The sequence below is a fragment of the Lampetra planeri genome, chromosome 18 (genome assembly GCF_965212315.1).
Source record: "Lampetra planeri chromosome 18, kcLamPlan1.2.h2, whole genome shotgun sequence".
Lineage (NCBI taxonomy): Eukaryota > Metazoa > Chordata > Hyperoartia > Petromyzontiformes > Petromyzontidae > Lampetra > Lampetra planeri.
Window position 1 is genome coordinate 6,938,456 of NC_136124.1, and position 24,383 is coordinate 6,962,838.

At 48.5% G+C, this 24,383-nt stretch overlaps 1 protein-coding gene across 1 annotated transcript; it reads left to right on the forward strand.

The window, feature by feature from the left end:
- The first annotated feature begins 3,605 nt into the window (after nucleotides 1-3,605).
- On the forward strand, nucleotides 3,606-23,622 carry FRMD8 (FERM domain containing 8). Its single transcript, XM_078602411.1, has 11 exons — nucleotides 3,606-3,780; nucleotides 6,350-6,548; nucleotides 10,749-10,916; nucleotides 11,962-12,063; nucleotides 13,590-13,648; nucleotides 16,712-16,878; nucleotides 17,439-17,684; nucleotides 21,751-21,883; nucleotides 22,287-22,442; nucleotides 22,559-22,841; nucleotides 23,116-23,622. Exons 2-11 carry the CDS (start codon nucleotides 6,476-6,478, stop codon nucleotides 23,232-23,234), a joined length of 1,506 nt encoding a protein of 501 aa, XP_078458537.1. The 5' UTR covers nucleotides 3,606-3,780; nucleotides 6,350-6,475; the 3' UTR covers nucleotides 23,235-23,622.
- Nucleotides 23,623-24,383: the final 761 nt, after the last annotated feature.

Sequence of the window (24,383 nt, forward strand, 5' to 3'; positions counted from 1 at the left end):
CATGGTCTCCGTGTCTCCCCATGTCTCTCCATGGTCTCCGTGTCTCCCCATGTCTCTCCATGGTCTCTGTGTCTCCCCATGTCTTTCCATGGTCTCCGTGTCTCCCCATGTATCTTCATGGTCTCTGTGTCTCCCCATGTCCTTCCATGGTCTCCGTGTCTCCCCATGTATCTTCATGGTCTCCGTGTCTCCCCATGTCTCTCCATGGTCTCCGTGTCTCCCTATGTCTTTCCATGGTCTCCGTGTCTCCCCATGTCTCTCCATGGTCTCTGTGTCTCCCCATGTCTTTCCATGGTCTCCGTGTCTCCCCATGTATCTTCATGGTCTCTGTGTCTCCCCATGTCCTTCCATGGTCTCCGTGTCTCCCCATGTCTCTCCATGGTCTCTGTGTCTCCCCATGTTTCTCCATGGGCCATGTGTCTCCCCATGTCTCTCCACGGGCCACGTGTCTCCCCATGTCTCTCCATGGGCCACGTGTCTCCCCATGTCTCTTCATGGTATTTTTGTCTCCCCATGTCCTTCCATGGTCTCTGTGTCTCCCCATGTCCTTCCATGGTATCTGTGTCTCCCCATGTCTCTCCATAGTCTCCCCGTCTCCCCATGTCTCTCCATGGTCTCCGTGTCTCCCCATGTCTCTCCATGGTCGCTGTGTCTCCACATGTCTTTCCATGGTCTCCGTGTCTCCCCATGTCCTTCCATGGTCTCCGTGTCTCCCCATGTATCTTCATGGTCTCTGTGTTTCCCCATGTCCTTCCATGGTCTCCGTGTCTCCCCATGTCTTTCCATGGTCTCCGTGTCTCCCCATGTCTCTCCATGGTCTCTGTGTCTCCCCATGTCTTTCCATGGTCTCCGTGTCTCCCCATGTATCTTCATGGTCTCTGTGTCTCCCCATGTCCTTCCATGGTCTCCGTGTCTCCCCATGTATCTTCATGGTCTCCGTGTCTCCCCATGTCTCTCCATGGTCTCCGTGTCTCCCCATGTCTTTCCATGGTCTCCGTGTCTCCCCATGTCTCTCCATGGTCTCTGTGTCTCCCCATGTCTTTCCATGGTCTCCGTGTCTCCCCATGTATCTTCATGGTCTCTGTGTCTCCCCATGTCCTTCCATGGTCTCCGTGTCTCCCCATGTCTCTCCATGGTCTCTGTGTCTCCCCATGTTTCTCCATGGGCCACGTGTCTCCCCATGTCTCTCCACGGGCCACGTGTCTCCCCATGTCTTTCCATGGTCTCCGTGTCTCCCCATATCTCTCCATGGTCTCCGTGTCTCCCCATGTTTCTCCATGGGCCACGTGTCTCCCCATGTCTCTCCACGGGCCACGTGTCTCCCCATGTCTCTTCATGGTATCTTTGTCTCCCCATGTCCTTCCATGGTCTCTGTGTCTCCCCATGTCCTTCCATGGTATCTGTGTCTCCCCATGTCTCTCCATAGTCTCCCCGTCTCCCCATGTCTCTCCATCGTCTCTGTGTTTCCCCGTGTCTATCCATGGTCTCCGTGTCTCCGCGTGTCTCTCCATGGTGTCCGTGTCTCCCCGTGTATTTCCTTGGTCTCCGTGTTTCTCCATGGTCTCCGTGTCTCCCCGTGTCTCTGGCACTGTCTCCGTTCCTACCCACGGTCCGCTGGTGGTGATGGCAGGTGGCAACTCTAATTTACACTCACGGGAGATCTCTTGCAGTGCGGTACGGGGACACGGGTGGAGTGTGAGGTCAGAGTCAAGGGTAGTGTTAGATCACATGTCAATCCAAACGGGTTACTTCGTATTCTTGTACAGGGAAATTGAGTTTTCAGGTCCATACGGCGTACAGCCGTTTCAATACGGGCAAAAAATGGGTTTTTGTCTATTTGTTTGTGTTTCTCCCTCGTGATGGGACTTTGTAGGATGAACGTTGAGATTGATAAGGTCTGAATTGGTCTGTAATAAGGTAGGGCACTGACAATTTTGACAGGTATGGATTAGTCCAGGGGTCTGCAACCTTTAAGACATAAAGAGCCACTTGGACCCGTTTCCGAAAGAAAAAATAAACTGGGAGCCGCAAAACCATTGCAACATTTAAAACAAATATAACACTGCATATATTGTTTCTTACCTTATTGCTATATACAGGACCGTGCAGTCAGCTGTCAATCTGAATAAAAAAAGGACTTTTTCACTTAACAATGTAAAATATATTTTTGCAAATTAATAGCTAAATTACCTGGTTAATGGGATTTTTGCTCCTGAACCTCAGTGCACAGTGTCTGCACATCAGGGCTGTAAGACGTCACCTTCATTTTCACACAGGCTTGCAAGCTGTCATCTGTGAGGCGTGATCGATGTTTGTTTTTAATATAGTTCATGTTGGAGAAGACCTGCTCACATACATATGTGGAGCCGAAGATCGACAGGACTCCAAATGCATACTTTTTCATATTTATATAAGTGTTGGGGATGGCATTCCATGTTTCGAATTCAAGTTTGTCCTGTTTGGGAAGGTTTTCAATATCACTCCATTTATGATTCTGAGCCAGAATGGCCTTCTGACGGGCAACATCCTCAAGAGTAGCGGTCAAGCATTTGAACTTGGACACCCATATATCTTTGTCGGCTATATCGGCCAGTTCCATCTCAAGATCAGGTTGACTTACACCTGCAAATGCAGTCATATTCAATAGGGATGGATCGATCGCCAGGGGAGTGACAGGGAAGGATAATGTCGTTTTTTCCTCTCTGAACTCACAGAATCGTTTCCCAAACGAACTTTGCATTGTGGTGATTGCAGACTTGAAATATTCCAAATTTATCGTATCATGACTTTGTTTGAACTCTCTCAAAGAGGGAAAGTGAGACAGTGTACCTCTCTGTAAATCTTTGACAAACACTGTCAACTTGCGCTCGAATGCCAAAACCTCCTCCAGCATGTGCAGGGATGTGCCTCCTTTCCCCTGAAGGGTTGTATTTAGCGTGTTTAGATGTGCTGTCATGTCCACCATAAAATGTAATTTTTCCAGCCACTCTGGCTGTTCCAGCTCAGCAAAGGTGAGCTCTTTGCTGCCCAGGAAGGTTTTTACTTCTTCCAAACATGTGACAAAGCAACGGCAACGTTATTGCCTGTCACCGGGCGGGCAGTGTGGAGCGGAGCGGCGACCTGTCAGCAGCGGCAACGCCAGAGCAGGTGTCACAGTGCGCCTCCTCCCCTCGCTAGCATCCGCCCCGGAGCCGCGGTCAAGGTTCAAAAGAGCCGCATGCGGCTCCGGAGCCGCAGGTTGCCGACCCCTGGATTAGTCGGATAGGGTCCGGTGGGTGGTGTGGCAGGCGTGGTGGTCGGGCCGGGCGGGCGGGGTGGAGGTGGTGGGGGCGGGCGGGATGGGGGTGGTGGGGGCGGCTGGGCGGGGTGGTGGGGGCGGCTGGGCGGGGTGGTGGGGGCGGCTGGGCGGGGTGGTGGGGGCGGCTGGGCGGGGTGGTGGGGGCGGCTGGGCGGGGTGGTGGGGGCGGCTGGGCGGGGTGGTGGGGGCGGCTGGGCGGGGTGGTGGGGGCGGGCGGGCGGGGTCGCCGGTTCCGCCCACGTGCCTCCCACGCTCTCAAATTTTCCCGCCAAAAGACCGCGTGACGTCAGGGAGGGTGACGCGCAGGGGGGAGGGGTGACGGGGTGGTGACGTCACTGCACAGGAAGTGAAGCGCGCCCCGCGGAGTCGCAAGGCCGGAGGCGACAACGACTCAGCACTGCAGCGACTACTCAACTTCTACTAACATCATATAACTACTAACATCGTACAGCTACTATCTCATCACCACTGCTACTACTGAGGTAACAGCAACACACACTGCTGCTGCTGCTCATATACTCGCACTCCGGCAACTTGACCACAACTTCATGTGACGGCGACAACTTTCACAACAACAACAACGATACTCCAGTACAACAACGATACTACAACAACTTTACTATAACTACCAGACTACTACTACTGATGTAACAACACAAACTACTGCTGCTGCTATACTCACACTCCGGTACTGTAACTTCATGTGACGGCGACAACTTCCACAACTACTGCAGTACAACTACACAACTACTATACTACAACTACTATACTACAACTACTATACTACAACTACTGTACTATTACTACTGTACTACTACTACTGTGCTACAACTACTATACTACAACTACTATACTACAACTACTATACTACAACTACTATACTACAACTACTATACTACAACTACTATACTACAACTACTATACTACAACTACTATACTACTACAACTACTGGACTACAACTACTATACTACTACTATACTACAACTACTGTACTATTGCTATACTACTACTATACAACTACTGTACTATTACTATACTACTACAACTACTATACTATTACTACTGTACTATTACTGAGGTAACACAAACTACTGCTGTACTCATATGCAGGTACTTTACGCTGCAACTTCATGTGACATTGATAACTCACAACTACTACAATACAACAACTATACTACAACTACTATACTACAACTACTATACTACAACAATTATACTACAACAACTATACTACAACAACTATACTACAACCACTACACTACAACCACTATACTACAACTACTGTACTATTACTACTATACTACAACTATTATACTATTACTGAGGTAACAACACAACCTACTGCTGCTGCTATACTCACACTATGTTTCTCTAACTATACTGCAACTTAATGTGAGGGCGACAACTTAGAGAACTGCTACTACCACTGTAGTGCAACAACTATACAACTACTAGACTACTATTACTGAGCTAACAACACAAACTACTTCTCTACTCTCTCAATGAGACTACGACAACGTCCACAACAATGATACTACAACTACAAAACAACAACTATACTACAACTACTACATAGTGCAGTGCTGCTGAGGTAACAACAACTAATACTGTTATGCAACTAAATTAAAACTACTATAATTATACTGCAGCTATAACCGAGGTAACAACAGAACTAAACCACAATTACAGCGACGACAATAACACAACTGTACAATAGTTATCACTTCAACTAACTACCACCAAACTTCAGCACAACTTGCTGAGGTTACCTAGAACCACTACAACACCTACCACAATAAAACCACACTGGACAATAACCACAACTAAACAAACAACCATAACATCATCACGGCAGCAATTATCGCAACAAATACAACCACACCGACCAACAAACCGCCCCTACAACAGAATCATGATATTTATTTAATCTGCAGGACGAATCCGATGAGCTAGAAAGCTCTTTTTCACAGACGATAGGAGTGCAGAGTACAAGAAAGGTAAACAAATCGCCCAAACACATTCAAATAAAACAAATAAACTGCTCTACTACACTGCAGCAACAAAACTACAACAAACTACAGTACTGTATTATTAAAACCACATCACACAACCAAACTGCAACTATAATCACAACACTACAACTAAACAATAACGACATTAGCCACAATACAACAACGCAATTACACAGCTGCATTAGAGAAACTACTACCACTCTACATCTCATCACCACAGTACGCCTTAACAACACCACAACAACGAATAATACATATGAATTAGATTATTAAACACGCACGTCTGCAATCGCGGCAACTTCACAACTGCAACGACACCTCTGGATGGAGAAGAACCCCTCCTCTGGGTCTCAGGGGGTTCCTCATAGCCCCCCCCCCCCCTGGTATCCAATTATCCGTAGGTCAATTGGGGGGACCTGTTTACCCGCTCAAATCTCAGCCCAACATCATCGTCGTCGGTGCCACCAACGCTTACTGAGTCGATAAAACAAGTACACGACCACCACACTGACAAGTTAACAGGCAATTTGCTGTACGGAGAGCCTGGCCTCCGCCATGGCAATGTGGAATTTCCGTCACTGCCTCTCGGTCACCAGTAGGCTTGATTTGTATGTATGTTGAACGTCTTTCGCACCGGACGTAACCGATCGTGCTAATTGGAGGTGAATTGTGGCATAGTGGTAACACTTGTTGCTCACAGCAAGAAGGGTCCTGTGTTCTGCATAGGTTTCCTCCGGGTTCTCTGCTTTTCTTCCATAGCTGAAAACATAGAATTTAATTGGGGCTGACCAAACGTTCCAATGCAGACCCCCTCCTGAAAAAAAATATGTCTTACTCAGTATGGCTTTCCTGGGTCAATAAGTGATCGTTAACTGCGCTCACCACGTATGAACGGTTTGATGGGACCCTGTTGATGCTATCCTGTGTTGACAGGACTATCACGGGGCCTGACACCTCCACAATCGTTCGTTAAAACGTGTAAAACTGATCCACGTGTGAGAATTAAAATTCTGGGTCTGCCCCCAAACCTCTCGGCAGGTACGCTGGAGTGAGCAAGGCTGAGAACCCCCCCGCTGCTGCTGCCTTTTTCAAGGCCCCATGAGCCTCGGCTGCTGCCTCCACTGAGCCACGACTTCACGTGTGGAGGAGGAGGCGGAGGAGGAGATGGCAACTGTCGGAGAGGGAGGGAGGGAGCCAGGGCTGACGAGGCAGGAGAGCGTCAACTCTGCAGCCCGGCGTGCGTGGGACACACACAGACACAAAGACAAAGATCCACCATATAGCCTGTAACGGACTGTTGTTGCTGTTAGTGAGCACCTAATGAAGGCCGGCACAGCACACGACACACATACAGACACACAGATATATATATACATGCATGCATACTTACACAAAGACATGTAGACATACACAAAAAAATGTATACAAAAGTCAGATGCACATGCATACATGTACAAATACATGGTAGACATAGACACACACAGGTCCATAATACATACATACACAGACAGAAATATACATGCACAGACACATGCATATGCACAATCAGGGCTTAATTTATCACTAAATATTTTCCGGCTCACTGGGCAACTTGGAGGTAGCACGTGATTAACTGCCACAGCTATAACGAAGAGGCATACTGGATGTGGTGCACCGGCTGAGGACATATATTCTGGCTCGGTGTGTGTCAAAGGCTCTCACCGGCCCAGGACACACATACATGTACACACAGGAAAATAAGAAGATTTGCCTTCAGTCTTTGATGGGTAGTTGAAGCAAGTGCTGTTCGCAAGCACCTACTTAGGCTGACACGGCACACAAGAGCCTTTTGTGGAAAGAGCCGCGACCGGCTACCTTTGTCTCACCCCTGCTCTTGTTCACAGTGCACCGTGTACTTGGTTATGGCTGGGTCGGACTAGGGGAGGCCCACTGATTTTAGCTGTGGCCAAAAATCAGGCCGCCGGTTACGTAGTGCTGTGCTTTACGCCACATTTACACCACCGTCCCCTAAATATACAGGCAGAACCCATAAATGCACACGCATACGCACACAAAGACATTTGCACATATACCCTCTCCACAGGCACACTCGTACACCCATGCACTCACACACCCGCAACTCAAACACCTCCAGCACACAGAAGAAGACAAAGATACCCCATATAGCCTTTAACAGACTGTTGTCACAAGTGCCGTCAGCGGGCACCTATGAAAGCCAACACGGCACACAAGGGGGTGGGTGGCCAGCACCACGCCTAGCTGCCTTTGTCTCTTTATTGGCGATGTGGACACCCACCAGGTACTTATTATAGGCGGAGTCAACCTAGGGGACGCCCAGAACTGTTTGAGTTAATCGTCATTGGTGTTGGCCGTGAGCGGGAATCAAACTGGGTTGCCAAGTTCTTATGGCAGCATGTTTACCACTGTGCCACCTCTCCAGTACACACACATGGAAAATTGCATACACCTCTGTACACATACAACCTGCACCCCATCCCGTAAGAGCACAGTGCTCTGTCAGTTTCTGTGTGTGGGGAGCGGTGGCATGGTGGTTTCCGCACTGAACTATTGTACTCATAATTTGCTTTGATTGCGGCAAGCGCAATGGGAACTATGTGGAATTCTCTTGCGTCTCTGCTGTGACATCTCCCAAGTCCGCTGCACCTTGGCATGTTGTTTGAAACTTTGCTTTGCTGCCGAACGCAAATCACTTTGGCTCTGCGCATAAATTGAGTAGATACGCGTTTCTGCGCATAAACATGAATAGCACATAAATTAGTTGAATTTATATGCGGTAAGTTAATTCACCAGCGGTTTTGCGCAAGTAAGAGAATCACATACACACCACCATCTCACATTAACTCCCTCGCGCAGAAACACAAGACAAAAGATTCGCCATCCAGCCCACACAGACTTTAAGGCAAGTGCTGATTGTGAGCACCTTTTAACGATGCACGAAAGGGTGATGTGGCCAACACCACACCTGGTCACCCTTAGGTCTCAAATGCTGATGTTTAAACACCACATCAGGTACTCATTTAAGGCGGTGTCGATCTAAGGGATGCCCATGACCAATTTAGATATTAATCCCTGATGTTGGTCGTAAGCCGGAATTGGGTCGCCGGATTCGTAGCGTAGTGCACAGACCACTTCACTTTTCGCACACTCTCTGGCACTCTCTAACAAAGACGAAGATCCCCTGTATAGCCTGTAACAGACTGTTGGGGCCAGTGCGGTTAGCGAGCACCTATAAAGGCTGGCACAGCACATGAGGGGGTGGGTAGCCAGCACCACGCCCGACAGCTTTTGTCTTCCGAGTGGCGATATTTGCACACCACACCAGGTACTCATTTGAGGCTGAGTCAACCTAGGGGAGGCCCAGGACCAGTTCAGACACTCGTCACTGGTATTCGCCGTGAGCGGGAATCGAACTCGGGTCGCCGGGTTCGTAGTGCAGTGCACAGACCACCTCACTATACGCACACTCTCTGGCACTCTCCGATACCCGTCCCATCGCACGCGCCCTCTAACTCTGCCGTGCGTGTTGAGAGATGCGAGCCCATCTGGCCAAAGCCCCTATGTTGTGCTCTCGCAAAACTTGTTGAAATGAGTGTGTGGTGTCTGAGGCCACTTTGCATTGTGTTATTTCTGACTTTTTATAAATTGACCAATTTGTTTCGGAATCTGTAATCGTCAAATTGTGCCTCCGGTAACCACAGTAATTGTGTAATTTGTTCATAGGCGGGCGGTCGGTGTGTTTGCAGCACTCTCTAAATCGGTGCGCGTGTGTATGTCGGTGTGTGCGTGTGCCTGCATAGATCCGCTTTAAATTACATGAGCAGCGACGTGACGATGAAGAACAAAGTCCAAGTCGTGTTAGATCACCATTGTCCTTAGGGGGTGTGTGAGGGAGAGACCGTGTGCGAGAAGAGGCGGCCAGGCACGAGGTGGCCACAACCACCCACTCGTGTGCAATACCAGCCTTCATATAGTGCTTATCGTTACCGACAGCAGCTATAGGGAGATTATTGTTTTTGAGAGTGTAACCGAGTGCGAGTGAAGGGATGGGGGTATGTGTGTGTTAGCGTGTATGAGTGTGTAGCAAGGTGTGTAAATGAAGGTACGAGTCAATAAATGGAGGGTATGTGAATGAGATTGACAGTATTATTGAACGGTTGTACAAGCAGGAGTGAAGGGGTTTTCTTGTGAGTGTTTTTGGGCGAAGGGGTGAGTGAAATTTAGCAAAACCTTCAACTCAGTGATTATACCGAAATGAATTGCCCCAATAAATTAAGGATGTCTCGATTATTGTTCAAACAGGGTGCTAACACTGGCTTGAAGAATTACAGGTGCATTTGTCTTGTCCCAGGTGTTCACGAAGTATGTATGTATGAATAGTGTCCTCGACAAAGTGTAGGTGGCTATGCTGTCTTGCTGTGAATATAATCTCTTTCCAAAAATATAAAGGAATTGAAAATCGCACTCACGAGCCTCACAAATTAAACAGCCCACAAAGTAATGCTGAATTGTTAGCTGCGTCTTCATGCCGCGCGCCCTCAAAGCCAGTCTAATAATGAACTGGAGAATAATGACTGCAGCATTGGATTATGCGTTCCCGAATTCGCTAGAGCGGTGACACGGCCTAGCAGTAGCACGTTCATTGCTTTCTGCAGAGGTTCACAATTCGATTCCAGCGGCTACCCTGGTTATTACTGCAGGTGTATTAACCCGAAAAAAACATGCGCCAACTGCTTCACAGTGGACATTAACGATTCGCAAGAGTAGACTTTTGTGTGCTGGCATCATGGTCCAAATTTGCAAACTTTTTAAACATTACCCACAATTGAACTAGAGTCATGAGACAACTTTTGGCTGGAAAAAAAATCATGAGACTCAATTGACTCCTGGGTAAACAAGATAAATATTATCCTGGTTTTTGGTGGTATCTGGTCTTTCCATTTTATTTATCTTGCTTTCCATATTTGCATGTTTCACTGTTCGCCTTTTGGCATTCTCTGGTTTGACACTGGTGAGACTTGGCACAAAAGAAGGCTGTCTCGTATATAGACCAATCCGTTTCAAAGACAATGCATATATTACAGAGCAAGTATTTTATTTTTTTGCATTTTCACCACAAGTGCTTGTGGCTAATGCAGACAGGATTCATTGCAAACGGTTTATATTTGGTGTGTGAACATCGTAGCACCTGTTTTATTGCCAGAAAGGGTAAAACCTATTTTTTTCATAGAAAATGGTCTTCTTGGAGATAAGAGTGTTCTTCATAAAACATATATTTCAGGGCACCCCACCTATGAATTAACCAGATATTTAAAGTACACACTGTCCCGTCCTTCATAGATGCTCGCTAACAGCACCTACCCCAACAGTCTGTGAAGGCTAAACGGGTCTTTGTCTTTTTATCTTTGTGTGTGAGTAGCGCTGGAGCTGTGTGTCTACTTGGCGGATGACATGCCGGTGCCACTAGTTGTTGAGAATGGTGCAGGTGTCACGGCTGGGGAGCTGTGCCACTACCTGCAAGAGGCACACGGTCTCCCAACCCTCGCCAACGACGTCTTTGCTCTGTGGCTCATATCGTCACGGCTCGGTGATTCTGCCCACTCCCCCACGTCTGGCCACACCAACTTACTTTCATTAGGGACACGCCACTCGCCTCTCTAGTTTCCACAACATTGTCCATGGCCATTTTGCTCTTCGCCCCCCAGAACATTACATCACGTCAAATACATTGAGGGCATGTCAAGCACAAACCGACACGAAATACTCAGAAACCAATTTGTATGCAATTCGTCTTTTCCTCCTGGCAACAAAGGATTGAAACAGGCTACATGAAAAAGCAAGAGCCATTTCCCCCACTGTCCCTACGTAAAAAAATGTATTCACGAAAGATTTACCAGAAGTGGACAAAGGTGCGCACGTCCTCTCCCGCATTCTCCACACAGCGGGGGGCGGGGGGGGGGTGATGACGCCAGCCGTTATGCCCCGTTAAGGCCCTGCCGGCATTCAGTCATGATCAAGACCCTTGCTCATCTACATTGCCCTCGCTCAGTGAAGCCACTTTAATTCAGCCACTCCACCATCATTCTGCCACACTGCCTTGCAAGGCGGCCACTCCACCCACAATTGGCCATGCGACACGACCACCATACACCACCTCGTGCTCACCCGGTGCTGTTGCTGATGTGGCTAAGGCATAATATCACTCACTCGCACAAAAACATTGATCTTGACCCTGCCTGGCTCGGTCTGCTTGCATCTAAAAACAAACACAAACTCCGCCGGCCCCTCCTGAGGTTGTGGCGTGACTCAATGCGTCACGCTGTGGGTGTGATGTCACATTAGTACCTGATGCGGTGTGTAAGCATCGCTAGTAGGGAGACAAAGGCGGTCGGGCATGGTGCTGGCCACCCACCTCCTCATGTGCCATCCCGGCTTTCATAGCTACTCGCTGATAGCACTTGCCCCAACAGTCCGTTAAGGCTATATGGGGGATTTTTCCTCTTTGATATCACTTACCTACATGTGGTGTGGAGTGATTCAGTGTGGAGGGCCATACTTTACCAGAGTATGACTGGCTGTGGAGTGCCGTGGGGATGGTTTAACCTTGGTGTGCCGTGTTGTGGGATGTGCAGAGTTGCAGCTGAAGCCGCGCCACCAGCCGTACCGCCTGTGCCGCCAGTGGCCGGACCTCCTCTACCGCTTCACCGACTGCCCCCTGAGTCACATCCATGATGGTGCGGGCCCCACGCCATGAATACACGCCACAACCTCGGCCCTGGCACTGCCATCAACCGTCCTGCTACTCGTAGCTCTGTCCCAAGCCCATATCCTAGCTCTAATCCCAGTCCTGACACTACCTTCAGCCCAAATCTCGTCTCTAAATCTACACCTTCTGGTAACTTGAGCTTTATCCAGAAAATGTATTTCTGATTCTTCCAACAAGGGAAGTGACGTCACGAATGTGATGTCACTCCTGCAGTTTTCCCACGGAAAAAACGGTGACACTTAGCGTCCAGTGATGTCACGTTTGTGAGTCCGACGATATATACAGATACAACATGATGTTATTTGTCCAAGCTCCCAAAAAATATCCAAAATTGTCCTTAAAAGTCCCAAACTCTGAAATGTTTAAATACGAAACTCACCCCTAGTTTTATATTCACTCAAAAAAACACCAACTGTAACTGGTATTGGCCAAACATCTGAATGCCGAAAAAAATGTCTGCATATTGCTCAATTGGGATTACACAGCAACAACATCATCCTCTACTCTGAAAACCTGGCAGGACCCTCCTGAAAACGCGTCTTGATGCTCACTGAGGCTTTTTTTGGTAAACAAGAATAATAATAATATTACCAATATTGCCCTCTGGGTGACGAAGGGCTGAGATGCGGGCTATTCCTCAGCCTCTATTCCCTTAGCTCCAGCCTCGCCCTGCGGGCTCTCTAGTTGCACGCATCGTGAGTGTGAGGGGCAGCACGCTCTTGTTACATCAAGGCTCAATCTTATTACAAAAGCTGAGCCCTCAGCGTGAAAACTTGCCATTTATCATAATAATAATGCAATTGATAACGCGCGCAAATTTGCGGACGTAACGGCCGCAACTCAGAGGCGCATTGATTCAATCTGTTCTTACGCACTAGATGCACTCGTTCATCCACTCGTGTGTAAATGCGTGTGAGTGCGAATGTGCACACGCGCATGTACACGAGTGTGAGTGCTTGTGTGTGTCTGTGTGGGGAGTGGTATTGTAGCGGTTAGCGCGCTGCACTACGAACTCGGCGGTCCGAGTTCGATTCCCGCTCACGGCCAACACCAGTGACTGATCAAAACCGGTCCTGGGCCTTTCCTAGGTCGATTCAGCCGCAAATGAGTACCTAGTATGATGTTTAAACATTGCCACTGGGGAGACAGAGACAGCCTGGCGTGGTGCTGACCATCCACCGTCTAGTATGCCATGTTGGCCTTCATAGGTGTTCGCTAAAGCACTTGCCAAAAGAGTATTTAGGCGATAGGGGGGATCTTTGTGTCTTAATGTATCTGTGACAACAATATGTGTAATGTCTTTCTCCCCCTATGCAACTTTATCCCTCTGAGTCAGGGTGTTCTGTTGTGTCTATCGCTCGCTGTGTGTGTCTGTCTCCCGCTGTGTTTGTATTATCCACTGTGTGTCCGTGTCTCCTGCTGTGTGTGTCCGTGTCTCCCCCTAGTGTATATATGTTTACATCTTCCGCTGTGTGTGAGTCTGTCCCCCTGCAGATGTGCCGGCTCTCATCTACCGCAGGAACGTGTTTTTTCCCAAGAGCCGAGAAGCCGAGGTAAAGGCCACTGAGCCCATGGTGTGTTTTGTGGTTTGTAGGTGAGGGTTGTAGCTTGTTGTTATTTGTCTGCTTGGTCACCCAGTAACGTATCGAGACTCTTTTTCAGGAAGGTCCTGTCAAGTTTTTGCAGTCGGGGGACTATGTTGCCTTGTTTTTTCCCACTTGAGTTATTTGCTAGTAACTTCTTAGTATTGGTGTGTTTTGGCCAATATCAGTTACATTGTTTATTTAGCTATGGGAGGTAACTGGAGAACCTGGAAGAAACCCGTGCAGAATAGGCAGAGAATGTACAAACTCCGCACAGAAAGTTGCCTGAATTGGGAATCGAACCCAGGATCTTCTTGCTGTGAGGCACAAGTATTACCATCGTGCTGCCACCTTGTTGCCTGTAGTGTTTTCAGACAGCCTTAGCAGAAGCTGGGCAACCTATCCAATGAATTTTTCAATTTAAAAACGCTGTCTGATTCCTAGAGAAAATTAGCATCTGACACTTTCATAATGAAAGTTAACTGCCTCTTGGAAAATATATATTGCCTTCTTCAGTTATATTGATTTCCCTCCTTCCGTCCTCACCCTGCTGATACCAATTGTCCCAATTTAGACATGGTTGCAATATGGGGAGGCCTTCATCCAGCACTGGATTGATCATGGCTGATAATAATGAGCCACGTGATGGTGTTAGAGAAATTGCTCTTTGCGTTGGACATTTCTGAACAATTCCAGTCAAAAACGTGGTGAATAATTACCATTATGGCACTTGCATAACGGGCTCCAGTTATATCCTTGGATGCGATTATGTAATTTTAGTGGGTTGTGCCATTGTTGACTGACTTCCAGCACGGGGTGTGTGGGGGTATTTCGGGGTGGGGGGGGGCATAGTTGGAGGCAAGGGAGGGTGGGGGGCCACGGCTCAGCGCCCGCGCTCGTGTTGTGTCGGGTGGAGGGAGCTGGCACAGTTGACCACGTCCGTTCGTGTGTCTGTAATCGCGCAGGGTGAAGCGGTAGTCCAGTGGTTAGCATACTGTGCTACGAACCATCGGGCATCCGAGTTTGATTCCCGCTTAATGGCCAACATCAGAGACGAGTATATGAACCGGTCCTGAGCCTCCCCCAAGGTCATCCTTAAATGAGGACCTGGTGCAGTGTGTAAGCATCAGCACTGGGGACACAGAGGTGGCTGGGCGTAGTTTCAGCCACGTCTCCCTCATACGCCGGGCCAGCCTGAACAGGTGCTTACTAATAGCACTTGCCTCAACAGCCAGTATGGTTACACAGGGGATCTTTGTATTTCTATGCTGCATATGCGTATGTATAAAATTAAACATTGCATTTTGCTGACTGTTGGCAGTGGTCCACAAATACAAATCAATCTCTCAGTATGCCTCAATAACCTTGCCTCCTAACAGAAATTTGTTTTGTGGTGAGGCACTTTTATGATGAATATGGTAAGTTTTTCAATTGTGTATGTGCACGTGTGTTTTGCGTATATATACGTTTGGTGTGTGTATTGTTACACGCAGTGCAGTGGCGTTGGCACACTGCGCTATAAAACCTGTCACATGAGTTTTATTCCTGGCCACAGCTAAACATCAGTTGCAAGAATCACAACATGTTTTGGTCCTTAAGCGAGTGTGGTGCAGTCTGTAGACAATTAGCACTGGATAGACAAAGTTGGCCAGATTCTGGTGTGTCCTCACCACCCTTTAATGCGCTGTGATGGGCGTAATAGGTAATCTTGAAGAGTGCTTGCCCCAACAATCCATACTACTGTATTGAGATGTGTGTATATATACAGTAAATTAGTGTATACTGTATATGTGTGGGGAGAGAGAGCAGTGGTTTGCACGCTGATCTATGAATCCGGCGACCCGAGTTAAATTCCCGCTCACGACCAACACCGGTGAAGATCAGCTGATCCGGTTCTGGGCTTCCCCTAGGTCTACTCAGCCTTAAATGAGTACATTCTATGGTGTGTAAACATCGCCACTGGGGAGACAAAGACGGTTGGGCGTGGTGCTGACCCTACTCACCCCCTCATTTGCCGTGCCAGCTTTCAAAGGTGCTCGCTAACAGCACTTGCCCCAAAATCCTGTAAAGGCTATAGGGGAGGATCTTTGTCTTTGTAATAATATAAACGCGTGTCAGTGTTTGTGCAGAGGCACATCCAAGTAGTAGTTCCCCACCCCCGAAATGTTTAGACAGCCGTTGCATGTGATAGCCGAAATGTGAAGTTTTCATAAATGTTAAATGATAATTACATTATGAATTCTTGATCTGTGCTTCATTTTAAGTGCATTAAATATCATACATAATGAGAAACTTAATTATATGCACTCAATTTTCTTCTCTGAAACGAGTGACTTGCTTTTACAGTGGAAATTATTCATCCCCTTCAGTCTCTTTCGTTGGGTGTCTGGGTGATCCACCGTATTAATATGATAGTGATGTAGATGCTTACCCCGAGCCCTCATTACTTTGAATAGTGCATTGTCTTTGAGCTGTACGCCTTTTGGCGTCCTCTGGTCTGGCACAGTTTGAGACGAGGCTCAAAAGAAAGCGGTCTCTGGTGTGGACTAATTAGTTTCAAGGACAATGCCTATATTATCAGAGTGTTTTTGTTTGCATTCTGACCACAAGTATTGTGGTTAATGCAGACATGATTCCTTGTAAAATGGTGTCAGTTTTGTTGCCAGAAAAAAGGGGAAAACCTATTCTTATATGTGTGAGTATTGTATGTCCGTTTGTGTGGAAGTGAATAGCTTGGCTCACTGCTACAAACTCGCTGCCAACATCAGTGACGAATACATGAACCGATTCTGGGCCTGCCCTACGTCGACTCGGCCTGAAACGAGTGTTATGTGTAATCATCAGCACTGGGGACACAAAGGCAGCCAGGTGATGTGCTGGCCACACCATCCCCTCATGTACCTTGTTGGACAAGCATAGGTGCTTACTAACAGCACTTACCCCAACAGTGTGTTCAACCCATAGGGGGGGGATCTTTGTGTGGTTGACTTTGTGTGTGTGTGTATATATATATAGTTTTGTGCGTGTCTGTAGGTGACAAACACTGAGATGCTGGGGTTGCTGTACCGCGAGGCGAAGGGCAACGTGTTGGCCGAGCGCTACCCATGTGACCCGGCTGTGCTTACGCAGCTGGGCGTTCTCACCTGCGCCATCGAGATGGGCCCTCACGACCCCGCTCAGCACACCGCCGCCCGCATCAAGTGAGCGCCAGCCTCGGCCTCCCTTCCCCCCTTCCGCTGAATTCCGCCACCAACATTACCGCTTCAACTATCCACCATCTCAGCGCTTTCCCCGTCACTAAGTTACGCGTCCCTGTAAGTGCTGCTGTTTATGTAATTAATTGGACCTTCTGAGTAAATTCCTACTTGTTCAGGATCACTGGATTTGTCGACCCAAGCACTTAAATCTCTGATTGCTTCTCGCCGCACTCCTCCGGTTAATAAACGGGATGATCGCGCGAGTCGCGCCACTCCCCGCGTGGCAGTAAAAGCCATTACCGCAGTCGTGGTATCAGTGGGGGGCGGCAGATGCAAATTCTGGAAAAACTTCAATAATTTTCACTTTTTCAGCCACTGCGTTTCAGACCAGCATGGCCAGTGGTCAGAAAACTTTGGGGGGTTGTGGCAGGCTGCCTTGGTGGCTAGGCCGTCGGCGTACAGAACAGACTGCCACGAGACCTGCGCGTCGGTGTTGGCCTTGGTGTTGGTGACTGATGGGAGCCACGTTCACACGTTTTGAACTTTTCCTCCCTTTGCCCCAGAACATCGTTAAGCGAGTACCTGCCCCCCCACATGTGCAAGTCCGGCGGAGGGAGCGGAGGGGGGCTGCTCTCAGGGCTGCTGTCTCGGGGGACAGCGGGAGGGGGCAGCCGCCCCCCAGCACGGGAGATAGTGCTGCTGCAGGGCTACGAGAATCTGTGCAGGGAGCAGGGCGCAGAAGCCTGCACCCAGCGCACACCCCTGTTCACGCAGTACCTGCACATCTGCCAGCAGCTGCCCTACTACGGGTGAGACGCCCTACCATGTCACCACCCTACTACTGGTGTGACACCCTGCTATTGGTGAGACGTCCAGCCACACAACCACCATACTATGTGTGAGGTGTGAGATACTGCCCAGCCATGCCTGGCCACACCACCCTACTCAGGGTGAGGAATCATGCTCAGCCACAACCCCACCACAGGTAAAACACAGCCTACCCTGCCTGGCCAAAGCACCCCCAGGCCAGCCAGGTGTGTGGTGTGAAGATGATTTACATTGTGGTTGGCCCCTGTGCAGTTGCACAGCCTGCACACTCGATAGCTATGCAATCGACTCAACGGTGCACGAGAAAATGGGTTCGTGCCGGTGACTGGGTTTTCTTTAGGCAGTATGAGGAATAACTCACGTTGCTGCATTCAGAGATGCCATTTGATACCTCTAAGTTGAGGATTATCTCAGAAATGTTTCACCTTAACTGTCCACTGGCAATGCACGCTGAGATTTATGTCATGTCCACAGTGGCCTCCTGGCTGGAGCGGCTTATGATTTGATGGAATTTGTCATGCGAGGCTCATTTCTCCCTTCATTCTCATTCATTGCGTCCCCAATGATACGTTTATAATGAATGCGCTTAAATCGTCCTCTAATACGTTCAATAAAATACAAAGGACAAGTACATTTTTATTGTGGTCACGAGTAGGGTGCATTGTATTTGGAAGGGCATATGCATTTTTAGCCATCCTATTAATTTTCCAAATGAATTAAAATGAATAAACAGCGCTTGCAAAAACAAAATATCTGATTAGAAACTGAGTGGGTACGTGCGAGCGTGTGGCTTAGTGTCTTGAGACTATATATAAACTGAACGTGCTCGTCAATAACACATACAAAACATTAATATGTGCTTTGAAGGAGGGTCGTTGCCCGAAACATCAATTATTATTGTGATTAATTTTAAGGTAGTGCTATTTATGGTGTTTTGAGATCCATTGTTTAGGGGCTCCTTACGCCAAATAATTTGAGACTGAGTTTGTGAGTGCTTAGCAGAGGTGGGACAAAGTCATTGTTATGCAAGTCCAAGTCGAGTCGCAAGTCATCAAATTCATGACTCGAGTCTGACTCGAGTCCAAGTCACATGACTCGAGTCCACACCTCTGGTGCTTAGTGTGCGAGTGTGTGTGTACATTCCTTACATGTATCCAGTGTAGGCCGCTCATTGATATAAGTAGCAGTGGATAGACCATGGCACGTATCACACAGTGTGACTGTGTGTTTAGTTTGTGTGTCTTTCCCCGCACCTCCGATTAGCACGATTGGCTACGTACGTTGCGAAGGAAGTTCAACATACAGTGAGGGAAAAAAGTATTTGTTCCCCTGCTGATTTTGTACGTTTGCCCACTGACAAAGAAATGATCAGTTTATAATTTTAATGGTAGGTTTTTGAACAGTGAGAGACAGAATAACAACAACAAAATCCAGAAAACCGCATGTCAAAAATGTTATAAAATGATTTGCATTTTAATGAGGGAAATAAGTATTTGACCCCCTCTCAATCAGAAAGATTTCTGGCTCCCAGGTGTCTTTTATACAGGTAACGAGCTGAGATTAGGAGCACACTCTGTTCAAATACACCTACCATTAAAATTATAGACTGATCATTTCTTTGTCAGTGGGCAAACGTACAAAATCAGCAGGGGATAAAATACTTTTTTCCCTCACTGTACATATAAGCGGCGAGCGGTAGTGTCGTGGTTAGCAGGCTGCTCTAAACCAGGAAAACCCATGCATAACAGAGGGAGAGAGCATACAAACTCCACACAGAAAGGCGCCGGAGTCGGTAATCGAACCCGAACCCAGGAGCTTCTTGCAGTGAGGCACCAGTGTTACCACTGACACCTTGCTGCCACACCTTAGCAGCATGCCTTATGGACATTCCCTTTTGGATGACCTCCAAAATCCTTCAGCTCAGTGTTATTGAGACAGAGTTACTTTTTCTTGGCACAAAGCAGCAACTAGCCAACTTTTAGACACTTCTCTGGGCTTAATTTGGCTCCCTGGAAAATAATACCTTAATCTCTCTTCTGTGAGGAGCTTTGGAGGGTCACCCTAGACAATGTTCTCAGATTGTAGAAGCACATCTCTCCTATTCTTAGGTTTTTTCGGTAAAGTCACGTAGGTAAAACATCAAAATTAATGAAAATAAAATAAAACAAAAATTTGTTTTATTTTATTTGATTTTCATTAATTTTGATGTTTTACCTACGTGACTTTACCGAAAAAACCTAAGAATATGATTCCTTGCAGTCACGAAAGCTTCAAATCTAGGACACATCTCTCCTGTGGGATGGACTGCTTGTTTATCATCTTATACATATTTCCCGTATACATCCATTTTTAATCTTAAGGGGATGCAGAGGATCCTGTGTCACACGTTTTATAACCTCTACGCTTGACTCTCATCATGCGCCCCTTTTGCTTAGCAACCTTCTTAAGCTCAGTGCAGGATGTAGCTGCTAGCTAGAGTTTTTATGAGCATATATCTCTAGTGCTATGATTTGTGGCCTTGTCACTTGTAAAAAGTAAGTTAATACCTCGGTGGGCTTTGCCTGGAAGGATGGGGATAGTTTAGTTTTATTAGTATGTTTTTGGGTGATTTGTTTGCTTTTACTGTACTTTGCACTCCCATCGTGTTTTTTGTACTGTTTGTTGTAACGTTCTCACCTACCCCTACTGGACATCTGTGAAATAGAGCTTTATAGCTCATCGGATTCCACCAGTATAAATATCTATTCTGATTCTGTTCATGGTTCATGCTTGCGGTTACACAGGGCGGTGGCGCAGCAGGCCGCCCTGGTTATTATTACGAGTTTATTCATCGTCTGCTTCACAGTGGACATGAAAAAGATTCCCTGAGGTCATTTGAATTGTGCAGGCCATTGCGTGCCGGGGTCATGATCTCAATGTTGCCAAGTTTGAAAGATAACACCGCAAATTACTTAATTGAGATGACTCATGTAGAAACATTGCTCCCTACTGGCAGACTATATCCTCCTGTCAAACAAAGTGCCTTCATTAAAGCCCCTGCGCAAAAGGAATGGGGCATATACCAAAAGTACGCAAAATACCAAAAGTACTTATTCTTGATATTGTTCATAAAAAATATTTATGTTAACGTACAGGGATTTACACGGCACCAGCTCGACTGACCTCTCTGACTTCAAGAATGACGTGCCTGCCACGTGCCTGAGATGTAGTTCGCAGAGCTGCCTTGTAGCTCCTCGATTCTGATGCATCTCTTGTCTGGCTCCGTTATGTAACATTCTCCCCATGAACCTCAAGAGGAGCAGATAGTTTTAGATAAATGTAAGTTTATTAAAAAAAACTATCTCTTGAGTTCATCTTCAATATTGTAATTTTGCACAAGGCAAGATAGATGTTTTCGCTTGATATTAATAATAATTTTTCATTATAATGTAATCTTTTATTAGTTTTACTTTATATTGCCTCGGGTACATTTCCTTGTCATTTTATACTAAATTAATTGTATGTTATGTAAGTGTTGGACATTCATGTAATTGTTATTTTATGTAGAGGTCTCCCAGACACCTTTATTGATGGGAGGTGAGCTGGATACATAATTAATGATTTATTGATTGATATTTAAGAGTGCGTGCATATGTGTGTATGTATATGCGTGTGTAGGTAAATAGGGTATGATCCTGTCTATATTTATGTGTATGAGGGTATGGTTCTGTTTGTGTATATGGGGGAGCAGTAGTGCAGCTGTTATCGTGCTGTACGTGATGGATGTGGCGTGCAGGGTGCTCAAATATCTTTATGGTCACTGAAATTGATCCGTGAATTGGGTATTAGGCTTTAGGGGCGGTTCTTTAATTCTGTCTGTGTGTGTGTATATGAGCATATGATTCTGTCTGTGTGTGTGTATATATGAGCATATGATTCTGTCTGTGTGTGTGTATATATGAGCATATGATTCTGTCTGTGTGTGTGTATATATGAGCATATGATTCTGTCTGAGCGTTTGTGAGCGTATGTGTGAGTGTATATGAACGTATGATTCTGTGTGTGTAGGTGTGCGTTCTTCTCTGGCGAGGTTGAGCGGCCCGCAGGAGGTGGGATGCTCCGCCTGGTGGGAGCCGGCCGTAAGCCTGTGCTGGTCGCTATTTCCCTCGAAGGCATCTACATCATTGACGTCAAGGAGAAGGTGGGGGCCTCCCAACTACTATTGGGTCGATTTAAGTCAATTCAAGATCAAGATGTCATTGTGTCCAAAGCCATTCGTGCAACCACCACCGCGCCAAACGCTTTCTACTCTCCGGCAGATCCCACAGTTGCTGCACAGGAGACAGTCTTCCTGCCATCTTTTTCTTCGACTCTCATAAGAGACCTATAGGCTTATACATATACCCACAGACTCATGCAGAGACCCATAGATCTCTTGGAACCACGTCCCACCATATGCTCTTAGATTGGGTTTATGGAATGCCTGTCTTGGTAATCGGCCCTCCCCCATCCTGCCCACATATCTCACGTGGCGCTACTGGTTCTTTGCCCAATCACATCTACACCACTTCGCTGCCGTGTCTCCCCTTGGCGTGCTCTCTCAGCATGTGCTGCTGGGCCTGCGCCACACGGAGCTGTCGTGGGACGTGACGGGCCCCGACGAGGAGCACCCGGACGACGCCCACGCGCTCTGGCTCGAGTTCGACGGCACCGAAGACGGCGCTGCCGTCAACCGCCTCCTCAAGGTCTACTCCAAACAGGTGCTGTCCCTCACCTGCACCTGTCTATTAACCTGTAAACTTGCCTATCCGCTCACCTGTGCCCTCAACTGTACACATACCTACACGCTCACCCGTGGACTCTCCTGCGCTCTTAGGCCGAGTTGATGAACGGGATGATCGAGCACTGCATGGAGCTGAGCCACGCGACGACCCCTGCCACACCCTTGAATTCGGTGGCCCCCGTGACCCCCGTGACCTCTAGCGATCCCGAGGAGCCCGCTGTCATTACGGGCCCCTCCTCGGAAGGAGGGGCTCCCAACACCGCCAGTACCGAGGCAGGGGCCAGGGGGCGCGGGCGTAGGGGGAAACTGCAGCGGCAAGAGAGCGTGCTGGACAGTCGGGTGGAGCAGCTGTCCACCATCTCATATGTGGACGACGGTGGGTCATGGGTCCACTGCTGGGTGGACACCAACACACGGATGTGGAGGGTACACGCGTGCTCCCACCACACTCGGTGTACACACGTAGTATACACCCATGTACCCATTCGTGTTGCGAGTGTGTACTTGTGTGTGTGCCGTGCGCTCACACCACCCCGTGTGCTTGTGCATGTACACACGCGTACACACACACACTCGCGTGCCGTCGTGTCCACACACTCGCTTACACGTGTACGTGCGTTCACGCTGCCCCCGTGTGTGTGCCTGTGCAGGGAAGGAGCTGCGGCGTGTGAAGCCACGTCGCGCCGCCTCTTTCTTCTCGCGCCAGCCCAGCGTCTCTGGCAAGGCCTATGCCACCGTGGCGGCCACGGATGGCGACGGGGCTCCCTAGCTCCTCCCTCCCACGCCCGGCGTGGCCCCCCCTCTCCCCCTCCCCCCCCCCCAACTTCGCACACCGGTGGATGTCGAGGGACAACGGTCACGAATGGGCACAGCTTGCCTTGAATAGACGGGAGCCGTCGGCTCCACCTGCAACACCGGCTGATAATGGCAACGACAATCGCACGCGGCGAGGCGCGCGTTTCCACACCCGTGCCGGCGCCATCGCCACTACCGCCACGGCTAGCTCGACCGCCTCCAACGCCGCCACTGTGCTGGGATCATCCCGGGGTGAGAGCCGCGGTGATTGATGGGCCATGGTGGCAGCGTTTTACGATGTGCGGCGCAATGCTTAACGTGGCAGCAGCAACACGAGACCAATTATATGAATGTTTACACAGCGACTGTCTGTCTGGGCGATGACACTCCCTCCGACCACGACGGCCGGGCCCCAGCACGGCGTCCCTCCTGCGCCCCTCCCTCCCCCCACCCCCCACCCTCCCCCCACCCCCCTCCCTCCCCCCACCCTCCCCCCACCCCCCCAGCGCGTCCACGCGTGAACAATCGGCCGCCCGCCCCCCAGTGTTAGCACTCGTTTTCTACGCGTTTTGAGTAAAACTTTTGAGCAGTTGTCAGCGCTTTTGGTGTGAGTTCTGCGCTGGCTCCGTTAGCAACAACGGTGTGCGAGCGGTGGGGGGGAATTCTCACGGTTATCACCGCCCGTGATTGTGCCAAATCACCGCGACAGGTTCATGTCTGGAATGGGGCTCGCTGGCTTCGTGTCGGGTGACGAAGGGGCTTAATTTCTCACTGAATATTTTCCCGGTCGCTGGCAGACTGGTGTGTAAGGTGGCATGTGACTGGTAACCACAGCCATAGCGAGAGGTAAACTGGACAGACAAAGCTGAGACCAAGTGTCTTTGTGGAAAAGTGTGTGTGCATGGTGTCTGGCTTTCGAGATGGAGAAGCTATCCGGAGGGTGGGGGTCTCCTGAATTTAAGTAATGGAGGTTGTGTGCTTCCTGTTTTTTTCTGAATTAGGAATTTAGGTATGGAAGGGACCCCCCAGGCGTATGTTGAACTTCTTTCGCACCGTACGTAGCCAACCGTACTAACCGGATATGCGGGGGAAGGACAACAAACTAAACACAAAGCGGTTAAGA